Here is a 25760-nt window from a genome sequence, read left to right on the forward strand (position 1 = left end):
AGATAGTAAACATTTTAGGTTTTGTAGGTCATACAGTCTCTGCTGCATCTACTGAACTCTAACACTGTAGTGGGAAAACAGACATAGTAAGTAATGAAGGAATAATTTCAAAAACAATTTATTTACAAAAACAGGCAGTAGACTGGATTTAGTTTGTAGGCTGTAGTTTGCTGACACCTGCTCAATAACACAATGTTTTAAAACTATAGAGTTTAAAATCACCTGCTCATCAACAGATGAGTGGATAAACAAATTATGGTACATACACACAATGGAGTACTATGCAACAATAAAGAACAATGATGAATCCGCAAAATGTCTCATAACATGGATGAATCTGGAGGGCATTATGCTGAGTGAAATAAGTCAGTCACAAAATCACAAATATTGTATGGGACCATTATTATAAGAACTCAAGAAAAGGTTTAAAAACAGAAAAAAGTATTCTGTGATAGTTACGAGGGTGTGGAGAGGGAGGGAAAGTTATTAACTAGTTAGGAGACAAGGGTCAACTTTGGTGAGAGGGAAGGACAACACAATATAGGGGAAGTCAGCACAACTGGACCAAAGCAGAAGCAAAGAAGTTTCCTAGACACATCCAAACATTTTGAGCGACAGAGGAGCTGGGATTGGGGCCTGAGGAACATAGTTTCAGGGGACATCTAGGTCAATTGGCATAACATAGTTTAAAAGAAAATGTTCTATATCCCACTTTAGTGAGTAGTGTCTGGGGTCTTAACAGCTTGCAAGCAGCCATCTAAGATACATCTATTGGTGCCACCCCATTTGGAGCAAAGGAGGGTGAAGAAAACCAAAGACACAAGGAAAATACTAGCCCAAAGGACAAATGGACTAAATGAACCAGAGACTTCATCAGCCTGAGACCTGAATAACTATATGGTACCCGGCTACCACCAATGATCACCCTGACAGAGAATACAATAGAGGGTCCTGGACAGAGAAGGAGGAAAATGAAGAACAGAATTCAAGTTCACGTAAAAAGACCAAACTTAATGGTCTGACAGAGACTGGAGGAACCCCTGAAACTATGGCCCCTGGATGCTCTGTTAACCCAGAACTGAAACCATTCCCGAAGTCAACTCTGCAGACCAAGATTAGACAAGACTATAAGCAGAAAATAATACACACGAAGAACATGCTTCTTAGTTCAATCAGATATATAAGACCAAATGGGCAGCTCCAGTCCAAAAGCAGGATGAGAAGGCAGGAAGGGACAGGAATAGGATGAATGGACACAGAGAACTTTGCATGGAAGGGGGGAGGGTGCTGTCACATTGTGGGGGAAAAAAAATTATAGATTTTTCATAACAGTCATCATTTAATTTCAATAGGAAAAATGGCATACAAATTCAAACACTGATTAGTAGGGCCAGTCTATCTGCAATTATATCCATACTTGGTACCAGGCATAAACCAAAAATCAAAACCCTTTACTGTCGAGTCCATTCTGACTCACAGCAACCCTACAGAGTAGAACTGCCCCATAGGGTTTGCAAGGAGCAGCTGGGGGATTCAAACTGCCGACCTTTTGATTAGTAGCTGTAGCTCTTGACCACTGCGCCACCAGCTCCGTATCAGGCATAGAAACTGACAAAATGAAATAAAACTGATTTACCTCTATAATTGGTTTTCCACACATAATGAGATGTAGAATCACACCAGTGAAAATACATGAAAGAAATATTTTTAATGTATATGTTCTGACTACCTATCTACTTATCTAGGAGTGATATAATTATTTCATAAGGGAGAGTAAAAATTAATTTTTATGTATTAAAGGCAATTTTTGTATGTAAAAATCCATGATGACCAATGGGAGTAAGAAAAGTTAACAAGGTATGATATAAACAAATGATCAATTCTGAAAAATGTATGGTTTGTAAGTCAGGCACATTAAAGCCTATTATCCTCTGTATCGACAGGACTGGGTTTTTTGGGATCCTCTGTATCTGTAGTTCATAATTAAAGTCTAACTCATTATTCTATATTACAGTTTTACCAATTTTAAGTTAGTCATGTTAGACAATTTTAAAAGTGCCATTCCCTTACCTTGCAGTCATCTGAAAGCACTATAGGTTCAAGTAGAGTGTTTTCTTCAAAAATCTGTCCATTCCATCCCTTGAAACCAATAGGCAGTCCTGAGCCACTTGTCCGTCCACTTGTCCATCCACTTGTCCACATTGGGGTGTTTAGACAGTGAATGGTGATGATTTGGGTGGCTTCTGAGCTCAGTAAATGAAGGAAGTTCATCTGGACTTTCTCAACTCCAAACTCCAACTAATATCACAGAAACAGTATGCACGTTATAAGGAGTAGCAATTGAACAACTTATAGTTTAAGGAAATTTGAGGAAAGACTTTGAAAGGCAGCCATGAGAAAGCTACTTTTCTGGAAATTGAAGTGCCACTGAGTAGTGTGCTGGTGTATAGGTAAGCACTGGCTATCTGGAGGGGAAAAAAACTGGTTTATATCATTTGCTGAATACCTTGGTGTGACTATTTCCATGATGTCTGGTTTCAGGTGACCAAGGTGATATCACTAAAGATGGAGGTGGGAAGAGATACTAACAATCAGCTCTCTTGAATCAATATAAACTGGCTCTAGCACAGCACCAGGTTACTAGGTCACTACAAAAAATCAAAAAGCCAAAATGAAAGTAGTCCCCCTTATCCGCAGTTTCACTTTCTGCCATTTCAGTTACCTGGTGGTCGACCTCTGTCCGAAAATGTTAAATGAGTAGCGTGGTGACTCTTCCTACATCCCACTCTATCCTGCCGGGGGACCACATTCACATAACTTTTGTTACAGTATACTGTTATAATTGTTCTATTTTCTTATTAGTTATTGTGTTATTAATCTATTACTGTGCCTAATTTATAAATTAAACTTTATCATAGGTATGTATGGGTAGGACAAAACACAGTATGTGTAGGGCTCAGTACTATCCACGGTTTCATGCATTCCTGAGGGTCTTTGAATGTATCCCCATGGATAAGGAGGGACTACTGTAATTTTCATAATATTACCTAAAATGTAGTAATAATCTGCTATTGGTTAATGTTTTCATAAAATCTGAAATTCTGTCTATGTCTTTATTTGCAGATTTTTTTTGTGTGCTTCCAAAGATAAGTTACAAGTTGTAATAATAACTGGGATGAGCAAATTTTAACCATGCGAGCCCCTAAGGGCAAGGACAGAATCTTATTCTTTGTGCTTTCAAGCTCAGAACAGTTTCAGTCATAGAGTGAGTCATCAATGAATGTTTATTCAATGCACTAATGCATGAACAAGTATTAACTAATAGAGTAACAATATAGGGCAAAATTGGAGATAGAAAGTCTGACTGCACATGTTCTAGGCTAGGACAAGGAAGTAGATTTTTCTATAGCTTTAGACTTATTATTTTAGCATTATTCAAGCAGGGGTATGATCATAACATTGTCGTTGTTAGGTGCCACGGAGTCAGTTCCGACTCATAGGGACCTATGTGCAACAGAATGAAACACTGCCTGGCCTGCCCCATTCTCAAAATCTTTGCTATGTCTGAGACCATTGTTACCACTATGTCAATTCATCTCATTGAGGGTCTTCCTCTTTTTTGCTGACGCTCTACTTTACCAAGCATGATGTTTTACTCCAGGGACTGGTCCCCCCGATAATGTGTCCAAAGTACATGAGATGAAGTCTCAGTATCCTTGCTTCCAAGGAGGAGTCCGGCTGTACTTCTTCCAAGACAGACTTGTTCATTCTCCTGGTGGGCCATGGTATATGCAATATTCTTTGCCAACACCATAATTCAAAGGGACCCGTTCTTCTTCGGTCCTCCTTATTTACTATCTAGCTGTCACATGTATATGAGATGATCAAAAATACTATGGCTTTGGTCAGGTGCACCTTAGTTCTTAAAGTGACATCTTTTCTTTTTAACACTTTAATGAGGTCTTTTGCAGCAGATTTGCCCAACATAATACGCCATTCGATTTCTTGACTGCTGCTTCCATGAGTGTTGATTGTGGATCCAAGTAAAATGATATCTTTGACACCTTCAATCCTTTCTCCATTTTATCGTGATATGCTTATTGGGTCCAGTAGTGAGGGTTTTTTGTTTTCTTTATGTTGAGGTGTAATCCATACTGAGGCTGTAGTCTTTCCTCTTCATCAGTAAATAGTTCAAGTCCTCATCACTTTCAGCAAGCAAGGCTGTGTCATCTGTGTATTACAGGTTGTTAATGAGTCTTCCTCCAATCCTGATGCCGCATTCTTCTTCATATAGTTCAACTTCTCAGATTAGTTGCTCAGCATACAGATTAAGTACGGTGAAAGGCAACAAACAGCCTTGATGCACACCTTTCCTGACTTTAAACCATGCAGTATCCCTTTGTTCTGTTCAAACGGCTGCCTCAGTGTCTAGGTACAGGTTCTGCATGAGCATAATTTAGTGTTCTGGAATTCCCATTCTTCACGATGTTATCCATAATTTCTTATGATCCATACAGTTGAATGCCTTTGCATAGTCAATTAAACACAGATAAACATCTTTCTGGTATTCTCTGCTTTCAGCCGAGATCCATCTGACACTAGCAATGATATCCCTCATTTTCCATGCCCTCTTCTGAATCTGGGTTGATTATAAGTGAATAAAGATGTTTTCTACTGAGGAATTTATATTAATCCCCAAATACAAAATTTGAGAAATATTAGTTATGAGGTGCCAAAGAGGGGGAAAAATAAACAGCAACATAAACCACCGACAACAACAAAAGTCTCAGGAAAAGAGAGAAAAGGCAAAAGAAGGGCATAAGGATAAAGACATGGAAGGATAATCATAAGGAATTAGAATTTAAGTAGTTCAATTCTTTCATTTCACAGATGAGGATCAGAAACTTGTAAAATACTTAAACTTTCTGAGTCTTGGTTTCCTGTTGGGAAAGTGGGTTATAACATTGACCTGACAGATTGTTATGTGGGTTAGAGATGCAAAGTATAGTTATACCTAGCACAGTACCTGGCTCAGAGTAGGCCTTTTGGTGACTCACTTTATCACTCACCACTTTAGTAGATGAGTGGAATCTACAACCCAGTTCCCTGATTCCACCTCTGTGCTCTTTCTACTACCTTCCTAGCTTTCTTTGATTGAGTTTATGGCTAGGGAAAATGGAAGAACTGATTCAGACATGGAAAGAACTGGGGTGGTCAGTAGGCTCACTGCTCCTATCACCTTTGTATGCCCACCCTACTTTCCTTCTGTGATAATACAGATAAAAACTCTGGGCAAACTTCCAGGGGGTGAGGGTGATCTTGTGGTTATTTCGGAAACAGAACTATCATTGTACTTCATGAGAGGTACTTGGATTCCCTAGGAATCCTTCCCTTTCCATTGTGGGGCTAATAATGATGACTGTCTATTGAGATAAATCAGTGAAAACACCCTGGTTAATGAAGAGGCATGCTTTAGAAGGAGAGGGCTGTCCAACAATAATCTACCAAAGAGACTGACAGACTGTATTTTAGCTGCTACTTTTTTGTTGGTGGGCAAAAGAAACAATAGACATGTATATAGTTCTTTTCAATGAGAAATAAGTTATTGGTAATACCAAGCTGGTTTAATTAATTACAAAATGAAAGAAAAGCAGTTTCAGTTTCTTCAACACATGTTATAGGTAGAACTAGGCTTCACATTTCATAAATTCTTGTTATAACACTAAGTGTTATACCAAACTCACTTACATTCATTCTAAACATTTGGCTCTTAGAATTATGCTTGAAGGAAGTTTTAAGTAGTACACAATGGATATTTAAGGAAGATTATTATGCCCAATCATTAAAAAAAGCAGACTTTGTAGCAGAAGTCTTCTTTTAATGATGATGAAGTTATTGTCAGTAAGACAACTGGTTACCAGTTACAAATATTGAAGCCGTTTAGGGATTTTCTAACGTATGTCCATGCATAAAAAACATGTATCTTTCTGAAAGGAATTTAAAAAACGTAATCAGTAAAATAAGCCAAGCTATGCCAATTATAAAAATACACAATCAAAACGTAAAGATTTACTGGGATTAGATATTTAAAAAAAAAAAAACAAAAAAAATTGCTTTCTTATCTGTGATAAAGGATAATACCTTGCTTTCTGTTATGGATTAAATTGTACCTGTACCTGTGAATGTGATACTGTTTGGAAATAGGGTTTTCTTTTGCTATTAATGAGGTCATACCAGTGTAGGGTGGGTCCTAAACCTGATCACTTCTGAGATATAAAAATATTAGAATAGACAGAGACATACGCCAAGGAAGGCATTATGCCAAGGAACACCAAGGAATGCCCAGGATAATCAACAGTCACCAGAAACTGAGAGACTCACAGAGGCAAATGATACAGCTAAGACTCTAATTTGAACTCTTAGCCTCCAAAAATGTGAGAAAATAAACTTTTGTTCTTTAATGCCACCTACTTGTGACATTTCTGTCACAGCAGCACTAGGTAACAAGGTAATTTCATTCATAAAATTCACAATTATTTAAAGTGACAGAATTTTAAAAATCATTGTCCACTGGTACTATGCAAGTATTGATAGATATTCTGAAATTCATTTCATACATACCTTTGTCACAGAAACGGGAGGCAAACATGTCTGGCCACCAGCACTGAAATTGCAGAAAACCTCAATGGCATCCGAAGAACATCCAAGATTTGGATCAATCCAGTATTTTCCTGTTAATTCATAGTAAAACACTAAGTTATTTAAATAACATGGCATGCTAAATATATTTGAACCTTTGTTACAAATTATCACAATACTTTAAAGATACTTTATCAGTCTTACATGTTAAAAAATGAATAAAATAAAATGAAATGAAAACTGAAAATGTTATGTAAAATTGAAACTGAAAATACTGTATTTTTTCACATACCTATCCATTTAAGGGTATTTCATAATTTTAGTCAAAGATGATAGAAACATTGACTTTATTGCTGGGATTGTAGAAAAAAATGTAGTTAAGAATATGAGCTTACTGAAAGTAAATCATCAACTTAAAGTGAATTGTCCAAAGTTATACAGCTGCTAGAAGAATTAAAGTTAATATAACATACATGTATATATTTGCTCTACATCATTACAGATTTTAAAATTAATATTTTATTTAAAAATAGAAATGACTTCTTCAATCTCTCCAAAGGTGGTGAAGGAGATACGTGTAATACTGAAAATTAAAAATAGTAAATATTAAAAAAAAAAATGTTTTTACAAAGAAAAACATACAATTAAATGGTTATCATTTTTGTGCTTTCTTCTTCAGATTTGTAAGTAGGAACTGAGAGAGGAGGAAAAAAAACTGAAGCCCCTACTGCTAGCACAAGCCTGCCAATCTTTGTCTCCTCTGCATGCCCAGGAGACTAAAATGGGGTCCAAAGTCAGACTGCAGGAAATCCTCAGACTAAAAGCATTGAGCTAGCATCTTAATTCCAGAATAACTGACTCAGAGTATTTAAAAAAGCATCTTACTCCAAGTGCAAAGGCAGGAATTTTTGAATGAGGCAGCCCTGCTTTCTTGCCGTAAAAAGGCAAGACAATTAAACAGCTTTTGTCAAATAGGTAGAGATCCCTGCCCAGTCTACCTTTTGTTGTTAGTTGCTGTCAAGTTGATTCCAGCCCATGGTGACTCCCTATGTGCAGAGTAGAACTGCTCCACAGGGTTTTCAAGGCTATAAACTTTTGGAAGCAAATTTCTGGGATAAGTCTTAAGGATGAGAGACACAGAAACCAAAAAACCCAGTGCCGCTGAGTCAATTCCAACTCACAGGGACCCTATAGGATAGAGTTGAATTGCCCCATAGAGTTTCCAAGGAGCGCCTGGCATATTATGAACTGCTGCCCCTTTGGTTAGCAGCCGTAGCACTTAACCACTAGGCCACCAGGGTTTCCGAGAGAGAGAGAGAGAAACCTAAGGAAAGACACTAAGGGAGAGAGAATCCATGAGAAAAAGATTTGGAAAGAAATAGAAAGTAGTTTTGTCTTAAAATATAAAGTCTGGCCATGCCAGAATATGAGAGATAATAAAAGTTAAAATTGAAAGTCTGTGTAAGTAGCTGAAAGTCTGTGTAAGTAGCTGAAGGTCTGCATAAGTGAAGAAAAGAAATTTTGTGTAAATGAAGAAAAGATGAAAAATAGCTGAAGTAAGAGTTAAAGAAAAGAGTTAAAATAAATAAAGAATTGAGAAAAGAGCCATAAAAATAATAAGATCATAGTCAGAAAGCAGTAGAATGGACTACAAATCTAAGGAAAATTTAAAATTAAAAGATTTAATAACATATACAAATCAAAACTCAGATTCTGTCCCAGAAAATGAAAGGAATGTCTAAGATATGAAATTAAAGGCTAATAAAGTTAACTTTGCCACAACTGCTTCAGATTGTTTTATAACATTAAATTTGAGGTGACCATGAGCAATGTGATTAAAAAAAAAAAAAAACTACAGAAAAAATAACAGCCATGGAAATGAGATAATATATTTAAAATATTTTTAATAATTCTGTGATGCTAAAATATAGACATAATTTAAGCTTTCTTGTTGATACCTGCACATCTTTAAAGAAACATATTCATGCATTGCAGACTCTGGGTGCCAAATTATTCTCTTAGCTGCCTCTTTTATATAAATTTCTATACCTTAGTACCTTGGTAAAACAGCAGAAACAAGAAAACATCTGTTTGAACAAGCCAGTCTTCTGGAGGCTTAAAAATTATATTTAAATGTCCCAGTGACCAGAAACAGAAGACATCTGAAGTAGACATCTTCTGCCAGAAACACGGAACAAGATCCTATACAAGCTCTTGAAATTGCTGGGATTTATTTAATGTGTATTGCCTTTGAAATTGTTTTGTTTTATCAACTTGGCTTCATTGAATGGTTATGCAAATTCAGGACTATGGCCTGTATCGATGATTCTTGTTCTGACATGAGTCATCCTCATCACTGTTGTATTTTTAATAGCCATATTATATTTCTTTTAGCTAAGAATCACCCAATGCAGTCTGCTCAAGTCTTTAGACTTTGCTTCATAATATTTGCCATTCTTTCGTTAATTGCTGTATTGCATTATTGTAGTATTATCTTGTTTCAACATTTTGTTTTTCCCACACAAATAACTGAAGAAGAAACTTGCTTTACTGCTGCCATTATCTTTATGATATTGGTCTTATCATATTCAAATAACAGGTGAACTTGGTGATAGCATAGAAGCCTAACAAAAATCCTTGAACTCTCCGTCCAAAGTTATGTTGGACAACAGAACCATCCTAGTTTTTATTTTAGCCCAGCAAGGGAAAATATGTGCAGTTGCCAGCAGTAGCTAACACCTCCTGTTGTATCTGGGTAAGAGCACTGGAGGGAAAAAAAAAAAAAAAAGCCCTGGAGAGACAGAACAAAATACCAGACAAATTCATCAGAAAGCTACATGGTTCCATGTACCTCCGCCCTCAGACTCCCCCTTCTTTGGTAATTTTCATTAGTTGCCTAAAGGTCTTAGATCATGGATCAAGTTTATATTGTTAACTGGATGTCATTATAATAATCATGTTGTTGTTGTTGTTGTTAGAGGCTATCGAGTCAGTTCCAACTCATAGTGACTCAATATACAACAGAATGAAACACTGCCTGGTCCTGCGCCATCCTCATATTCATTGCTATGCTTTACCCCATCATTACAATCACTGTGTCAATCCATCTCATTAAGAGTTTTCCTCTCTTTCATTGATCCTCCAATTTACCAAGCATGATGTCCTTCTCCAGGGACTGATCCCTCCTGATGGTATGTCCAAAGTACATGAGACAAAGTCTTGCCAGGCTTACTTCTAAGGAACATTCTGGATGTACTTCTTCCAAGACAGATTTTTCATTCTTCTGGTATATTCAATTTTCTTCCTTGATTCCATAATTCAAAGGCATCAATTCTTCTTCAGTCTTCCTTATTTACTGCCCAGCTTTCACATGCATATGAAGGGACTAAAAATACCATGGCTTGGGTCAGGTGCACCTTAGTCCTCAAAGTGGTATCTTTGTTTTTTAACACTTTAAAGAGGTCTTTTGCAGTAGATCTGTCCAATGTAATAAATCAAAGGCATTGATCTGTGGATCCAAGTAAAACAAAATCCTTGAGAACGTCAATATTTTCTTCATTTATGATGATGTTGCTTATTGGTCCAGTAGTGAGGATTTTTGTTTTCTTTATGTTGAGGTGTAATGCATACTGAAGGCTGTATGTAGTCTTTATCTTCATCAATAAGTGCTTCAAGTCCCCTTTGCTTTCGGCAAGCAAGGTTATGTCATCTGCATATCACAGGTTGTTAACGAGTCTTCCTCCAATCCTGATGCCACATTTTTTCTTTCTATAGTCCACCTTCTTGAATTATTTGCTCAGGATACAGATTGAATAAATATGGTAAGAGGATACAACCCTGAGCTACGCTGTTCCTGATTTTAAACCATGCAGTATCCCCTTGTTCTGTTCAAATTACTGCCTCTTGGTCTATATACAGGTTACACATGAGCACAAATTAATGTTCTAGAAACCCCATTCTTTGCAATGTTATCCGTAATTTGTTATGAGCCACACAGGTGAATACCTTTGCATAGTCAAGAAAACACAGTTAAACATCTTTCTGATATTCTTTGCTTTCAGCCAAGATCCGTCTGACATCAGCAATGATACGCCTCATTCCACGTCCTCTTCTGAATCCAGCTTGAATTTCTGGCAGTTCCCTGTTGATGTATTTCTTCAACCACTTTTGAATTTTACTTGTATGTGATATTTATGATATTGTTCAATAATTTCCGCATATTATTGGATCACATTTCTTTGGAAGGTGCATAAATATGGATCTCTTCCAGTCGGTTGGCCAGGTACCTGTCTTCCAAATCTCTTAGCACCTCCACTGCTACATCTGTTTGTTGAAACATCTCAATAGTTTTTCCATCAATTCCTGGAGCCTTGTTTTTCACCAATGTTTTCAGTGAAGCTTGGACTTCTCCCTTCAGTACCATTGGTTCTTGATCACATGCTACCTCCTGAAATGTATGAAGGTTGACCAATTCTTTTTGATACATTGACTCTGTGTATTCCTTCCACCTTCTTCTGATGCTTCCTGTGTCATTCTATTTTGCCCAAAGAATCTCAACCTTGTAACTCGAGGCTTGAATTTTTTTTTCAGTTCTTTCAGCTTGAAAAATACCGATTGTGTTCTTTCCTTTTGGTTTTCTAACTCATGGTGTTTGCACATTTCAGTATAAGACTTTACTTTTCTTCTCGAGCCATCCTTTGAACTCTTTGTTCAGCTGTTTTTCTTCATCCTATCCTCCATTCCCTTTAGCTGCTCTACATTCAAGAACAAGTTTCAGAGTCTCTTCTGACATCTGTTTTGGTCTTTTCTATAATAATAATTATTCCAAAAAACAAAACAAAGCAAAAACAAAACCCTGTTGCCATCGAGCCGATTCTGACTCATTGCAACCCTATAGGACAGAGCAGAGCCACCTCATAGGGTTTCTAAGGAGCAGGTGGTGGATTTGAACTGTTGACCTTTTGGTTAGCAGCTGAGCTCTTAACCACTGTGCCACCAGAGCTCCAATAATAATTATAGGAACCATTTAATGCTGTATGACAATTTTAAACCAATGCTTTTACCCAAAGGACTAATCTCATGCCTATGAAAAGAGTAACGTATATTGAATATGCTTATGTTTCAGACCGACTTGAGCATAATCTCTGAGCTGACCCTTCAGAAGTCAGTTTATTCCTCCAATGTGGCCTTGCCATGTACATTCTTAACATAAGGAAACCACAGATGCAAGAGGCTAAAGCTATGGCATGGTGAAGCTATCGATGATGCCCAGCTACCTTTCCATGTTCGTGGCATACGGGATCTTAAAGGTTTTTGAAAAAGCAACCATCCAAAATAACTGCGTACCTGAAGTCCGTGCAGAAGAAAGATTCTTTTTAATAGTGGTCAATAAAGTGATCAAAGAATTTCTCTCTAAATCGTTGATCAAAAAGAACAGAGGGAATACGTAAGGGAATTTAAAACAGAGGTGCCTGGAATATCTAAAACGGAGTTGAGGTTTCAATTCAGCTCCATTTTCTTGTTATTTCTGTTTTTTTTTTTTTCCCCAGCAACAGTTCCAAGTTAAAGATATAGCAATAATGTCTCTGAGAGGAAACCTTGGTGCAGACCCTATGCAAATACCCACAGGAAAGTTTTCATTTGAGCAAGCTGTTTCTAAGGAAAAATGTCCTGTAACTATGTTGTAACTACCCAATAACTACTCTTTTTGCCACATAGCTTTGCAATTATCATGTTGTTTTTTAACCAATCTAAGAAAGATACATGGGTACTTTAAACCAATTCCTTTCAAATCCATGCTTCATATAACTCTGCTTTGCTTGATTCAAGTTTGTAACTTCCAATCAAAATAATGTACCTTAAGTTCTTTGTTCTCACCCTTTAAATATGTTTCTGCAGCTTCCTGCTGCAGAATGATGGCTTTCACTTTATAAGATTCAGTGTCTCTCCAGTTTCAGCTGCCTCTTTACTTTCAATAAATCTCTTCGCTTTCATTTTAACAAGAGTATGAGTTACTACTCTCTGACACCTTGAATCTCTTTCAAGTTCTGCAGTCTCCATATCAATGTGCCTGCAGGGGTGAAAGTGTCTTTCTTGCTCCTCATACTCACTCCCGATCATTAGACTTACTTTCTTCCTAAAAACACGTGTTGAAATTATTGTCATCATGCTGTATCACCCATCAGTCCTTCTTGTTGCAATCATCAACTTTCATTCCTTGAAGATTTTGACTTCAGACTGGCAATCATTTTCAGAAAGTCTATTTATGACCTAATTCTTGGTGATTTTAAATTCACGTGGATGATCCCTTCAATCCCAGCTGTTTTTTTTCCCCCCATGAGTATTTGCTCTTACACTAAGGCTGCTTAAAGAAGTAAATTTAGTTTCTAATTCTTAAATAATGAAATAAACTTCTAGTGTGATTTCAATTGGCCAGGTAAGCCAGTGATAAAAGTATTTTTGGGCAAAAGAATTTTACGATACTATGCAATTCACACCATTTAGCTATTTCTCCTACAAGTAAGGCAGATCTTGAATTACATTTCACAATGATTTGTATGTCTCATATCTTTGTCCCTTTCCAATCTACGGAATTGAATTTTTATACTTTTAAATATGGAGATAATCAAGTTTAGAATTACCTTATTTTTACACAAATAACGCGTGCCTTCTACATTTGTTTGTCAACTGTGCCCTTCCCCCTCAAAGTATTTTCATAAGCACCACTATGCCATTTTTTAAAACATGCTGTTGTAAAAAAATTAGCATAGCATGCTTACAAAAATACCTTGCAGGGGGAGGGTGCAGTTGGCAAACAAATGTAGATGGTGTACATTACTTGTATAAAAATAAGGTATTATAGGCAACTGAACAATAACTATTATTTAGTTTTTGTAGTTATCTAGGGCAGGAAGGAAACCCTGGTGGTGTAGTGGTTAAGTGCTACAGCTGTTAACCAAAGAGTTGGCAGTTTGAATCCGCCAGGCGCTCCTTGGAAACTCTATGTGGTAGTTCTACTCTGTCCTATAGGGTCTCTATGTGTCGGAATCAACTCGACGGCACTGGGTTTGGTTTTTGGGTTTGTTCTAGGGCAGGAATTATCTACAGAGGTTAAGTGTTAATGAATATTTTCATTGTCCTTCTAGAGTAGAAGGAGGTATTTTTGAACAGACATATATACACACACTCAGACAAATGTGTTGTACATGCGTGCGTGTGTGTGTGTGTGTGTGTGTATGAGTCCCTGGGGGCTGTAAATGGCTAAGCTAGGCTGCTAACCGAAAGGTTGGGGGTTCGAGTACACCCAGAGCCACCTCAAGAGGAAACATTTGGTGACCCACTTCTGAAAAACCAGCCTTTGAAAACCCTATGGAACAGTTCTACTCTGACAACTCGACAGCAACTGGTGGTGGTGGTAATATAGATAGAAAGAAAGATATAATTAAATAATATAAATGATATAACACAGTTTTTTCAAATCAGCATGTTTGTCACCATGTTGAGACTAAAATCTTTAGCCAAAAAAAAAAAATTAATATTTATTGTATAGCTTACTACAGACCAAGTAGAAATTAAAATTAAATGACATATTGTATCAGTCAGGGTTTCTCATTCTTAACTGATAACTGCTCCATTCAGTTTAAAACCTTTCCTTGATAATTCTACTCTAAGTTCATTTTTGCACCTCTCATTAATGAATTTGGTATCTCTGAAGGGGATGAGAAACTTTCAAGAAAGATAAAGCACTTCATCTTCATAGTCACTCATTCTAGAATGCAGCATTTCAAAGTCACTCTGGAAAAATACTTTTATGTACAGGGAGTGTGGAACAGGGAGCTCTGTGCTATCTTTCTTCATGTTGCCAACCCCAGAAGTCCTGGATGAACAAGTTCTGACAGGTGCCCCTGTTTGACTGGCAACCGAAAAGTCAGTCCCATTTTAATTTTTAACATGAATGTGCCGCATTCTAAGCGCAAAGTGTAAGCAAATGATATTAAGTAGGGGTGGGGAGGAAAAAGTTGGGGCTCAGTAAGGGTGTGTAGTAGTAGACCTTTGTAATGTGAACTCTTTAACCAGGACACTTTGACATCAGAAGCACGTCTCCTTCTAAAAGTATTTTGTTCTTGATGACATTTAAATGCCATCTGCTATGGTTTTATCAAAGTCTTTAAGGTTTGGAACGAAGGCACTCCAAACTTCAAACACAAAAATGATGAAATGAAATTAGATATCATAACTGGAGAAATCCAAGAATTTACCATCTGATACTTTGTGTTCACAGTTAAGCAAATCTTTGCAGGTTCGCGCTGGGTTATCTCGTGTGCCAAGAGGATTCTTGATGCTGTGCAGTAAATTGCTAAGGTAGTTCAGGGTTTTAAATATCTCTGCACTGCGATGGAGGAAAGTCACTTCAGTGTTCTGGTAGCTCTGCCAAGTCAACATAAGAATAGTATTAGCCAAAAAGCGTAGGGCAGCATTACAAGTATGTGGACAGAGAAAAAAATGCCCATATTGTGTGCAGTGAATTGGGAGTAGGATTTAGAAAACACTTTATATTTAAATACAGGCACGTGCGTTTGCTTATCAACCTTGATCATAAATAAGAGATTGAATTCACACTCAAAAGTCTAGTCTTCAAACCGTCATAAAACTTTTTTAAGAGTTACCATACCTACTAATTTCTTTAAAAAAAAATTATATAGTAAATAATAATTAAAGTTTGAACAAGAATGAGTGATGCTAATAACGGATCCCATTTTAATGAACATGGCTAACTTCATTTAACTATATTTCTTCGGTAGTACCAAATTCCTTACAAATAAATTCTTTAACAACATTATAATTTTGTTTTATTTTCCTTAAAAAGTGTCCAGTGCACGTATTTCTATTATGTTCAAATAGCTTATTTTGTCCTGAAAAATGGTTTCATATTTTCAGTGTGTTTTAAATACAGTCTTTGAGATAAAGCCACATATTAGTCTCCACACACACTCATAAAAAGTCCTGTTTAATTTGTACATTTCGAGTGCCAATGTAAGAAAAGCAAGATACATTACCTCCATCTGTAGGGCAGTATTTGATTCAATCAAGGCTTGAATAGCAGCACTGATATCCATTTGTTTCTGTGTAAAACAAAACCATTTGAGATCAGCAATAAGATCAACACCGAGTGCTCTAAAGGTTGTAAATCTTGAAAGCATTGCTCTTAAAGTATACCAGACCTATTATCTGAAGGAGGTTTGTAACTTCCATGGTTACACAGAGCTTGCAAATATTGCCTGGCCCTCTGAAAGGACAATATGCTGCCTTCAGCCAAATATCAAAGGCCTCCTAATTAAAATAGGACCAAAGTCTAGTGCTCTCAATAAAAAAAAACTATTTGTCTCTACTGCATGAAAACACACAGAAAAAATTACCCAAATGGAAGAGGAATCAAATATGATCCCCTATGGTTAATAAATTGTAAAGAGGAGAATAAATAAATTTTTAACAGTTACATTCTTGGAAGGAAAACAAAATAAAATACTGCTATCCTGAAGTAGTCACCACACTAGTTTAATCTGATATTTCTGTGGTCTTAAAAACAATTTCTGAAGTCGGAAAATGTACGATTAGTCCCAAAAGAAATAATACATCAAGAACCCAATCTCCTCCTGCATTTAATAAAAAGATATTTTTAGAGAAAGACTCGGCATAACTATTAGTAAAAGTCTTTTTATATATTTTTTAATAAGCTTGGAAACTAAGAAGCATGAGTTGGGAGAAGGTTCTGGGAAATAGCATCTGTGTAAACAAACCGAGCAATTTAATTTCTTTCAGAATGATTGTGCTGCTAAGATATCTCTTTACTTGGAGGTCCAGACAACAGAAACTGTTTCTAATAGGTCTCTCATAATTCACGGTTGGTAATTTCAAAAACTATTTAAAATGATGAACAATCAATAAAATGCACTATTCCTGACTCGACATGTGGTTTTTATATTGTAAAAGAATTGACTCATTCTGCGTATATAAATATATATACACTGCCAAACACTGTGATGCATGTTGAGGATACAACGGTAAGCAAAAAAGAAACTTGCCTTTGTGGAGCTCCAGTTTATATGGGGAGACAGACATTAACCAAGTCATTTCAGAAATACATAGTTGCAAGTTATGATAGACGCTATGAAAGAAAAGTACATGGCACTAACAGAGAAATTAGGGAGTTTTAATCAAGTCTGGATGATGTAAGAAGTTAGAAGAGATAGGTCAGGAAGGCTTCCCTGAGGTAGTGACATTTGAGCTAAGATCTGAAGAACATGTAAGAATTTTTAGGAGAATGATGGAGAGCTTTCCAGGCAGAGGTAACAAGCTTGCACAAAAGTTATGAGGCAGAGGGAATCTGGCCTAATAAAGAAGTAGAAAGGGTTAGCGTAAAATATTCTCTGCAGATTACATAATTCTGACCATCATGCCTACATGAATGGGCAGATTTTTGGCATAGGCCATACAAAGATATCACCACTAAACATGGAAAATTGAATTAAGTACTAAACAATTGCCATCTTTATATTTTCCAGTTGTTTGCTTATTCATGGTTAAGGGCTTTAACCTTAGAAAACCTAGCATAGCAGTTCACGAACTCTTCAGATTCAGGAGCCCTTGGCACTTAAAAAAAATTATTAAGTGTCTTAAAGAGCTTTTGTTTATGTGAGTTATAACTTTTGATATTTACCATATTAGAAATTAAAATTAAATTTTAATCTATTGATTTGTTAATTCCTCTACATAACAATAAACCTATCATATGTTAATATATTTTTTATGAAAAAGAATTATATTTTGCAAAACAAAAAAGTTAGTAAAAACAGTGGCACTGTTTTATGCCTTTGCGAATCTCTTTAATGTCTGGATTAATAGAATACAGCTGGATTCTCTTATTTGCTTCTGTTTTCAATCTGTTGTGATATGTTAGTAGAAATACATGAAAAAAAAATCTGGTTTCATAGAGATATGTAGTTGGAAAACCCAGTAACCAGTTGGAAAAAGAATACTTTAATAGCCTTTTCAGATAATTGTGGATATTTTTCTTTGACACTACATCAAAACTTGGCAAGTGGTGGTTTCTTAAAGGTTAGTTGCAATGTGGAATCTGAAAACCATATCAATGAACTTTTCTAATTTTTTTTTTATTAATGTAAGAGTATACATTACAAAAATTTGCCAATTCAACAATTCTTACATTTTCAATGGACTTTTTTGTACTTCTAATAGTGAAATCTATTGATCTACCTTAAACTTTGAAGGAATATTTTCTGTTACTGATGTATAATTTTGTTAAGATCATGCATTAATCATTTGGAAAATACTGGTTCACGGAATTATGCAGAGTTTCTGAATACTAAAACATGTCATTATGTAATAACAAAAAATTACGTTTGTTAACATTACCACCAATCTCATTAGAAAACTCTAAGTACTGAGAGCTGTCAAACTCATATGGTAGATAGACGTTTCCTGAAATCCTTTTTTGCTTAAAAACTTGAATTTTATCACTGGCATTAAATTCTGTCAGTTGTTTTCCTTTATATGATGGACTCAGTTCATTCATTTTCAACAAAATATCTGTCAAAAATTTGTCTGAATAACATTGTTAGTCTGTCAAGTGAAAATTGTGCTCCATATAAAAGCAGCTAGATCAATTTGCAAATCAAACAATTGCACGAGTGCTTTTATTTGAGGCAACCATTGTACTTCAGTATGGGGCAGAAGTGCTTTATGCATTTTTCAATTTCATCACACAAAATATTAAAAGGACATTTACTCAGACTTAGAGATCTAGGAGATAACGCGAATAATGTAGTATTTTCTCTGCTGCATAAAAGCAATAAGAAAGCTGTAAAAGTCCTCAGAATGAACTTCTTCAGAACTCTAGAAATTAATGAAATGTTTGCAACAACCCAGGGAGCATACTTTCAGAATGTTATGTAACCATCACCATTATCTATTTCAGAATATTTTCATCATCCCAGAAAGAAATCCTGTATCCATTAAGCAGTCACTCCCCATGATAGTTTTTTCTATTGTATTCCATTTCATTTCAAAAGAATGCTGAATGAGGCTCACTAAATTGGTCTCATAATCTACTGGCTCACAACTATGAGTCACAACTCACAGTCTGAACTAATCACTAGATAATTACCAAGAGGACACCCAGCTCTAATTCTGTGATCCTGTTTCATTCCTAAACATTGTTTTCCACCAAATGTAATCTTCTAGCTTGCAAGATGCTCACTGAAGTTTTCTAAGAGACCTAGCTTGCTTTCTTCTACTCGTTTATTCAACAGACACTTAATAAGGGCTTGAATGGAAAAAAAAAAAAAAAAAAACAGCCTCTACCTTCAGAAAGTTCACAATCTGGTAGAGAAAGCCCCCAAGTAGAGAAAGACTGGCATGAAAATAAATGAGAATGAATGAAGAAAGGGAAATGATGGCTTTTATCTTGCAATTTGAAGTGGGGATGGAATTAAGAAGAGTTTCACAGAGGATATGATTGTACATTGACTTCAGAAAGGATATGTAGGTATTTTCTCAATATCATTTAGACCTTTGCTCTGGCAGTCTCAGTCTCAAGGCTACAATGCCACTTTCCTAGGATAAACTCTGCAAGTCTTGGAAAGACTATACAGAAATCTGTTTTCATGTTGGCCAAGTAGAAGGACAACAGAAAGGAGAGAAAGGGAGAAAACAAAACAAAACAAAACAGAGAAACTAGAATTCATTATGTATTTACAATGTGTCAAACACACATCTTCCCATTTAATCCTTATAATAATTTCCCAAAGTATATATTCTTATCCACATTTTTCTCAGAGTAAAACCTTTCACACGTCCTACTTTATTCTGGGTAAGTAGGGAGACATACAAAAACCCCTAACTGAAACAGATAAAATTCACCAAATTCTGGCACTTAAATGTGCAAATTTCCACTCAACACCTCTCTAATCTGCCAATGATGCATGACCTTTTATAATTTGTTCTTTCTTGCAAAGACAGCTATGATTATCAAAGTTATAAGGTGGGAAGGCAATTGTTAAGGGTACTTGTAACCCATGCATTGTGGGAGTATAGGAAGAACAGAGAATGAGGAGTATTTTGGAGATTTGGAGAAAGACATTCACATTGATGTTCACACAGAGAAGGTTTCAATCAGTCAATGAAAGTAAGCAGCAGCAATTCTTAAAAAATTATAGAGAAAAGGGTCTCTTGTTTTCAAGGGGACAAACTTTCTTAGTCACTTTGCTTTAAAATTATCCCTTGCCCCAATGAAAAGCTGAGGGAAATACAGTTTCTGGCCTTCTGAAAGTGGACTGCGGTGATCCTCCAACTAAAACTAAACTGACAGAGATCAAACTGATACCAGACCAGGATGCAGAGATAAGTAAGAATTGGAAGGCATTGGACTGGCCACTGGGGCAACTGAACAGTGTAGCCAACAGTGGGTCTCCTTCAGGTAGGAAGTGTGGCCAAAAGCCATTGTAGTTGGCTGTAGTAATGGAGTATAGATGAGTGTGGGGGTGGAAGGAGATCTTTTGTAGGGAGCAGGAAGACGCAGATACTGCAGAGTTTTGAAAGATGATACAAGGCATTAGGGAGACCTAGCTTGGAACATCAGAGGTCAAGAAATAATAACTGAAGCAACAGAAACAGTGCCTCAAAAGTAAGAGTAGCAAGTTCTAGGCTGTGAGAGTTAAATAACAAGCAAATATGTGAGAAGTGTGAGGTCTTCTACAGTCACCAGCAACTGAAGAGGATTCATGTAAAGCTTAAGAAATGGATAACTCTGGTTGGCAAAACAAAAACACAAAAACAAACTAAAACCCCCTAAAACATTTTAAATAAAGAGGGCTAGTATGTGGAAGAAGGAAGAAATGGAGGGAGTTAGCATTTTTTGAGCAGTTATGTGTCAGGCAGTTTGTGGAGTACTTTACTTCTTATTTAATCCTCAAAACCAACCAAGGAAGTAGGAGATATGTTTCCCATTTTATAGATAAGTCTGAAGCTTGAGTTTCAAGGTAGTGCAGTTGGGTCAGGTCTGTTATCAGTTTAGCAACAAAGCACAGAGGGAGACAAGAGTCACACATTTGAACATAAGAGAGTTAACACAAGCAGCTTTCAAAAGTTAATATAATATAATAAATTAAAACGAAAACAAAACCAAGAAAACCTACTCTTGGACCCGGTGCTCCAGGTGGACCCTATAACAAAAAATTTTAAACTTATGTTTAGTAGACATCCAAAACCAGGCAAACATATAAACTTCAATGGTAAATAGATACAAATTTAAATACTCACTGGAGGCCCAGGTTGACCTCTTGGTCCTTGGGGGCCCTGGAAGAAACAGAGACAAGGCACAATATGCATATTATGTTTTTGCTTGGTATGTACAAGGAAACTAAGATTCAACTTCCATTACTGGTCTTTCTGTGTAAAGCAAGTCATTAGATTTCAAAGTTGTTTTTGCATTTTGAAATCATATGTTCTTGCACTTAGCTATCACCCACATTCATGAACAAGCAGATATTTACTTTCCTCTTTTACTGATATTACTAGGAATGGAAATTATTCATTTTAATAAACTATTGTAAATGTGACATTTAAAAATGTTAATGCTAAGTATGTTTTTCCTACCTACCATCCACCTAATCATCAAAATTAGAAACTTCAAAGTATTTTTTGAGACCACTTCCCTTTCCTTTAACATTCCCCTATAAATTGGCTACCAAATCCTCTTGATTTTACCTCCAAATCTCTCCAAGATACTTTTCTTCCTTTCCACCTCCACGGCAACAGCAACTATCTTGGTTTAGTGCTAAACATTTTTTTGTCTGGACTTCTAATTTGACTTTGTTTATATTCTCTACTGTGCTAACTACCTTCTACTTATAAAATACAAATCTAAGCTGTCATTATTTACTTAAAATCATTCAATGGCTCTTTATTGCTTAGAGGATAAAATATAAACCTCTTTATAGTGACAACTACTATTTATTGAGGACTCACTATGTGCCAAGCTGTGTGCCATATTTCCATTTTACACTTAAGAAAATGTAATATTGAAGTAACCAGTGAATAAGGAACAGAGCTAGGATTCAAATCCAAGGGAATCGATTGGACTTTTTTTTTGGCACCATTTCCTCCTCTCTAAGTTTTGGTGTTCACTTCCATTTACTCCCTAATACACTGTCATGGATTGAATTGTGTCTCCCCAAAAATATGTGTCAACGTGGTTAGGCCATGATTCCCAGTATTGTATGGTTGTTCTCCATTTTGTGATTGTAATTCTATGTTGAGAGGATTAAGGTGGGATTGTAACAACACCCTTACTCAGGTCACCTCCCTGATTCAAGGTAAAGGGAGTTTCCCTGGGGTGTGGCCTGTACCTCCGTTTTATCTCTCAAGAGATAAAAGAAAAAGGAAACAAGCAGAGTGCTGGGGACCTCATACCACCAAGAAAGCAGCACTAGGAGCAGAGGGTGTCCCCTGGACCCAGGGTCCCCATGCCTGAGGAGCTTCTCCACCAGGGGAAGATTGAGGACAAGGACCTTAGTCCAGGGCCGATAGAGAGAGAAAGCCTTACCCTGGAGCTGACGCCCGAATTTGGGCTTATAACTCACTAGACTGTGAGAAAATAAATTTCTCTTTGTTAAAGCCATCCACTTGTGGTATTTCCGTTATGGCAGCACTAGATGACTAAGACACATACCCAACACTCCTTATATAACCAATTAGTTGTAGATCTCTGAATCTTACAAGTTCTTTCACACATGTATATATCATGCATGTGCTAGTTCCTTGCTCAGGAACGCTCTTCCCTAAGTTTTCTTTCTGTTAAACTCCCATTCCTATTCTAGTACTTCTTTAAAAGTTTTTACCCTCCTTGCTTTTGCCACCCAGTCCACCTCCCCTTTGCTCAACTAATCATCTTTTTCTGCATTCCACAGTATGTAACACACTGGAAAATCTCTAACGACCCTTAAGGTATCTTAAAAAAACCCCAGCGCCAGATAAGGTATCTTAGTCACCTTTTTATTGTCTGGAATAACACTGCCTGATACACAGTAGGTGTTCAATAACTTTTATTGAAATATTAAATAAATGAATATTAAATTAATTGGTATTAATTTAGAAATTACAGTAGTTAAAATGTGTATAATAAAATATCAAAAGTTACACTGGCATTTTTCAAAATGAAACAGTAGTAATCACTGTCAATACTGGGAGGTCTTATATATCTACTCAAAAATTTTACTTACTTGCTGGTCAATTAACTATTAAGACCACATTGAGTGAAACTTAGAATATGGTTAAGAGATGACAAAGCAAAATTTATCTTTACCTGAGCTTGTATAACGTTGATGCTATGCCTGACTTAGTATTAAGTATCTTTTATTGCCAAAAGCTGTTGATCCTAAATATACTGTGACAGCTAGAACAAACAACACAAATTACTTAAAAAAGGTAGAGTATTCCAACACCATCTCTACTGGACATTTCTTAGTTTACATGGTTTGCGATTACAGTTTTGACCAGAGAATATACAAAACTTGCGCTGCGAAGCTGCATGATTAGTTATAGAAATTTCATGTCGGAGATATCCTTAAATACACAGAGGCTGAGTGAATTTGGCTGTGTAAGTTTCTCCATTCTGGATCAACATTGTAAAAATAGTAAGCAATTATGACATTTCATTCTACTTTGCGTATTTCTGCCATTTGCAAAATCTCACTGATGCTGAAGTACAAAATATATATCCTGTCTTTGACTTTAAAAGAGGAATTTATCATAGAAGAAGGAAGAAATTATTCCTACTGCTGATTTTATTGGATTCATTTCAAATTGTTACCTAGAACAAGTTAGATCACCACAAATATGGTCAAATGAAATACTTCAAACCCAACAAGACAGGGCAGAGCAACCCAATGTAACAACTGCATAGAATAATACAAACAGTCAAGGAAAACAAGATATGATTCCAACAATGTAATACTTTATTAGTTCTTTTTATTCCTCTAGGTACATACCATCAGGGAGAAGTGATCACTCCATCTACATACTATATAAAGCAGTTTATAATAAAACTATGATTGTCTATGTTAATTTCTCAATGGAGATCTAAATTAATGTGAAAGCTTATCATAGTTATTTGGCTAAGTGAAAGCTCTGACTTTGAAAATGGATTCTTTCTGCACTTAATCTCAGAATTTACATATGATTCTCCAAAAGCAGTATATTTTACCATTAGGCTTTAAAAATATTCATAAGTACCTAAGAACCTGAGTATATTAGACTTTGCCTTTATGTAAATACAACTGATACAGCTTCATAATCTTTACTTTAGGCTGGCTTAACATGGCTCTTATTTTTCCCTTTTCCCATTTATAAACTAAAAAGCTTGCATTGTAGGATGTTTAGCAGCCTCCCTGGCCTCTCACTAGATGTCACTAGCAACTCCTCTCCGCCTTTTCCCTAGTTGTGACAACAAAAATGTCTTCAAACCAAAAAACAATCCTGTTGTCGTCGAGCTGACTCAGCGATCCTATAGGACAGAGTAGAACTGCCCCAGAATTTCAAATTAGAAGTTTGTATGAATGTAAGGGGAATAAGTACTAAAATTAAAACAGCTCGATAATTTTTCATATAAATAAATTATACTATGAATTTTAAAACATAAATGTATACATATACGCTTTAAATTTTTAATTTGTTAATAATTAGGACATATTTTTCCATAATTTGGTTTTTCCTTATAATGTTTAAACCATCTTCTTTACTTTCAAATTGGAAGCAAATAAGATAATTCTGATATTCAAGAATTGGGAAGACACATTAACTTAGATGTAATATTTGAGAATATCTCAAAGCAATTCTTCAACATTTTATTGCTTTTCATTAAATAATATGCCATTAAGCTGGTATAGGGAATCCAAGGTTGAAAAGGGAGAGTGTGACATGTCATGGGGTTGTTAACCAGTGTCATAGAACAATGTGTATACTGACTGTTTAATAAGAAACTGTTTTGTTCTGTAAACCTTCAGCTAAAGTACAAAAAAAAAAAAAAACCATTAAAATGATGCAGCTAATCTAAAAACTTATCTGGGATTGTTTTTTTTTACTTCCATGGCTTTAAGTTGCATGCTTCAAGTTGTGGCATTTTCCCAAAATCTTTTTTATACAGTCAACATTAGGATATCATTTCTGTCATGAGTTAAATTTTCACTTTTTTTTTCTAATTGTATCCCATTATTTCTGGCAAGCTTCTTTGCGTTTGTTGTTGTTAAATTATTTAATCATGTTCTTAAAATGTTTGGGGTCTCATGGCAATCAGGAGATTTTTGTAACCATCCAAGATTAATTTGGCAATAACTCTATAGTTTTGAAGTAGGGGAGGTGAGAGAATTCTACTTGCTGCCTGCTATGAGATTTTTTTTAGGATATTACAGAACTCCTCTGGCTCTGTTGAGAGCAAATATGTGAATTGATCCCAGGGACTTATTTTTAAAACATCCCACAGGTAGGTAGACATGTAACAAGTATAGAACAGAAAGGTAAGAAACTGTTTCACACATGACAATGACAGAAACAGGTCTCTCAGTGGTGAAAAGGACCCACTTGGGATCAATACTAGAGTCTACAATGTCAAATTGCAGAAGGTATGAAGTTTCCTAAAAAGAAACCCAAATTTATGCTAAAGGAGTACTTTTCATGTGTTGTGTAATGAGCTGTAACCATCTCTGTATTTTTTTTAAGTCACTGAATCATGCTTTGGTCTTGGAATAAAATTTGTTAAGTATAGCATAGCTTTATAAATTCCAATATCAGCTTCAAGAAAATCTAAAAAGAATGTTTATAAAACACGATTTGATGGATTATTGTAAATTCTGATGTTTGTACAGAGTGAAGTGTCTTATTTTTCTTTACAAATTTATAAATTGTCTTTACCCAGTCAATTATTTAGATTCTTGAAGATAACAAATTTGAAAAAATAAAAATATGAACGTATAAGAAATGTTATGAAGCTTTTCCATAAAACCAAAAGAGAAAAGGTTTAATGTTAATTGTAGAATAATCTCTAGGAA

The 25760-nt window shown here is 35.9% G+C and overlaps 1 protein-coding gene across 1 annotated transcript in view; it reads right to left on the reverse strand.

Moving 5' to 3' along the window:
* Nucleotides 1-25760, reverse strand: part of COL24A1 (collagen type XXIV alpha 1 chain) — a 364074-nt gene that overhangs the window by 3585 nt on the left and 334729 nt on the right. The window contains exons 53-58 of the mRNA XM_064279962.1: nucleotides 20977-21012; nucleotides 20853-20879; nucleotides 15696-15761; nucleotides 14898-15066; nucleotides 6622-6731; nucleotides 2071-2298 (exon numbers count right to left, since the gene is read on the reverse strand). Of these exons, the coding sequence (XP_064136032.1) occupies nucleotides 2071-2298; nucleotides 6622-6731; nucleotides 14898-15066; nucleotides 15696-15761; nucleotides 20853-20879; nucleotides 20977-21012 (636 nt within the window). The remainder of the gene's footprint in view (nucleotides 1-2070; nucleotides 2299-6621; nucleotides 6732-14897; nucleotides 15067-15695; nucleotides 15762-20852; nucleotides 20880-20976; nucleotides 21013-25760) is intronic.

The sequence above is a fragment of the Loxodonta africana genome, chromosome 3 (genome assembly GCF_030014295.1).
Source record: "Loxodonta africana isolate mLoxAfr1 chromosome 3, mLoxAfr1.hap2, whole genome shotgun sequence".
NCBI classification, from domain to species: domain Eukaryota; kingdom Metazoa; phylum Chordata; class Mammalia; order Proboscidea; family Elephantidae; genus Loxodonta; species Loxodonta africana.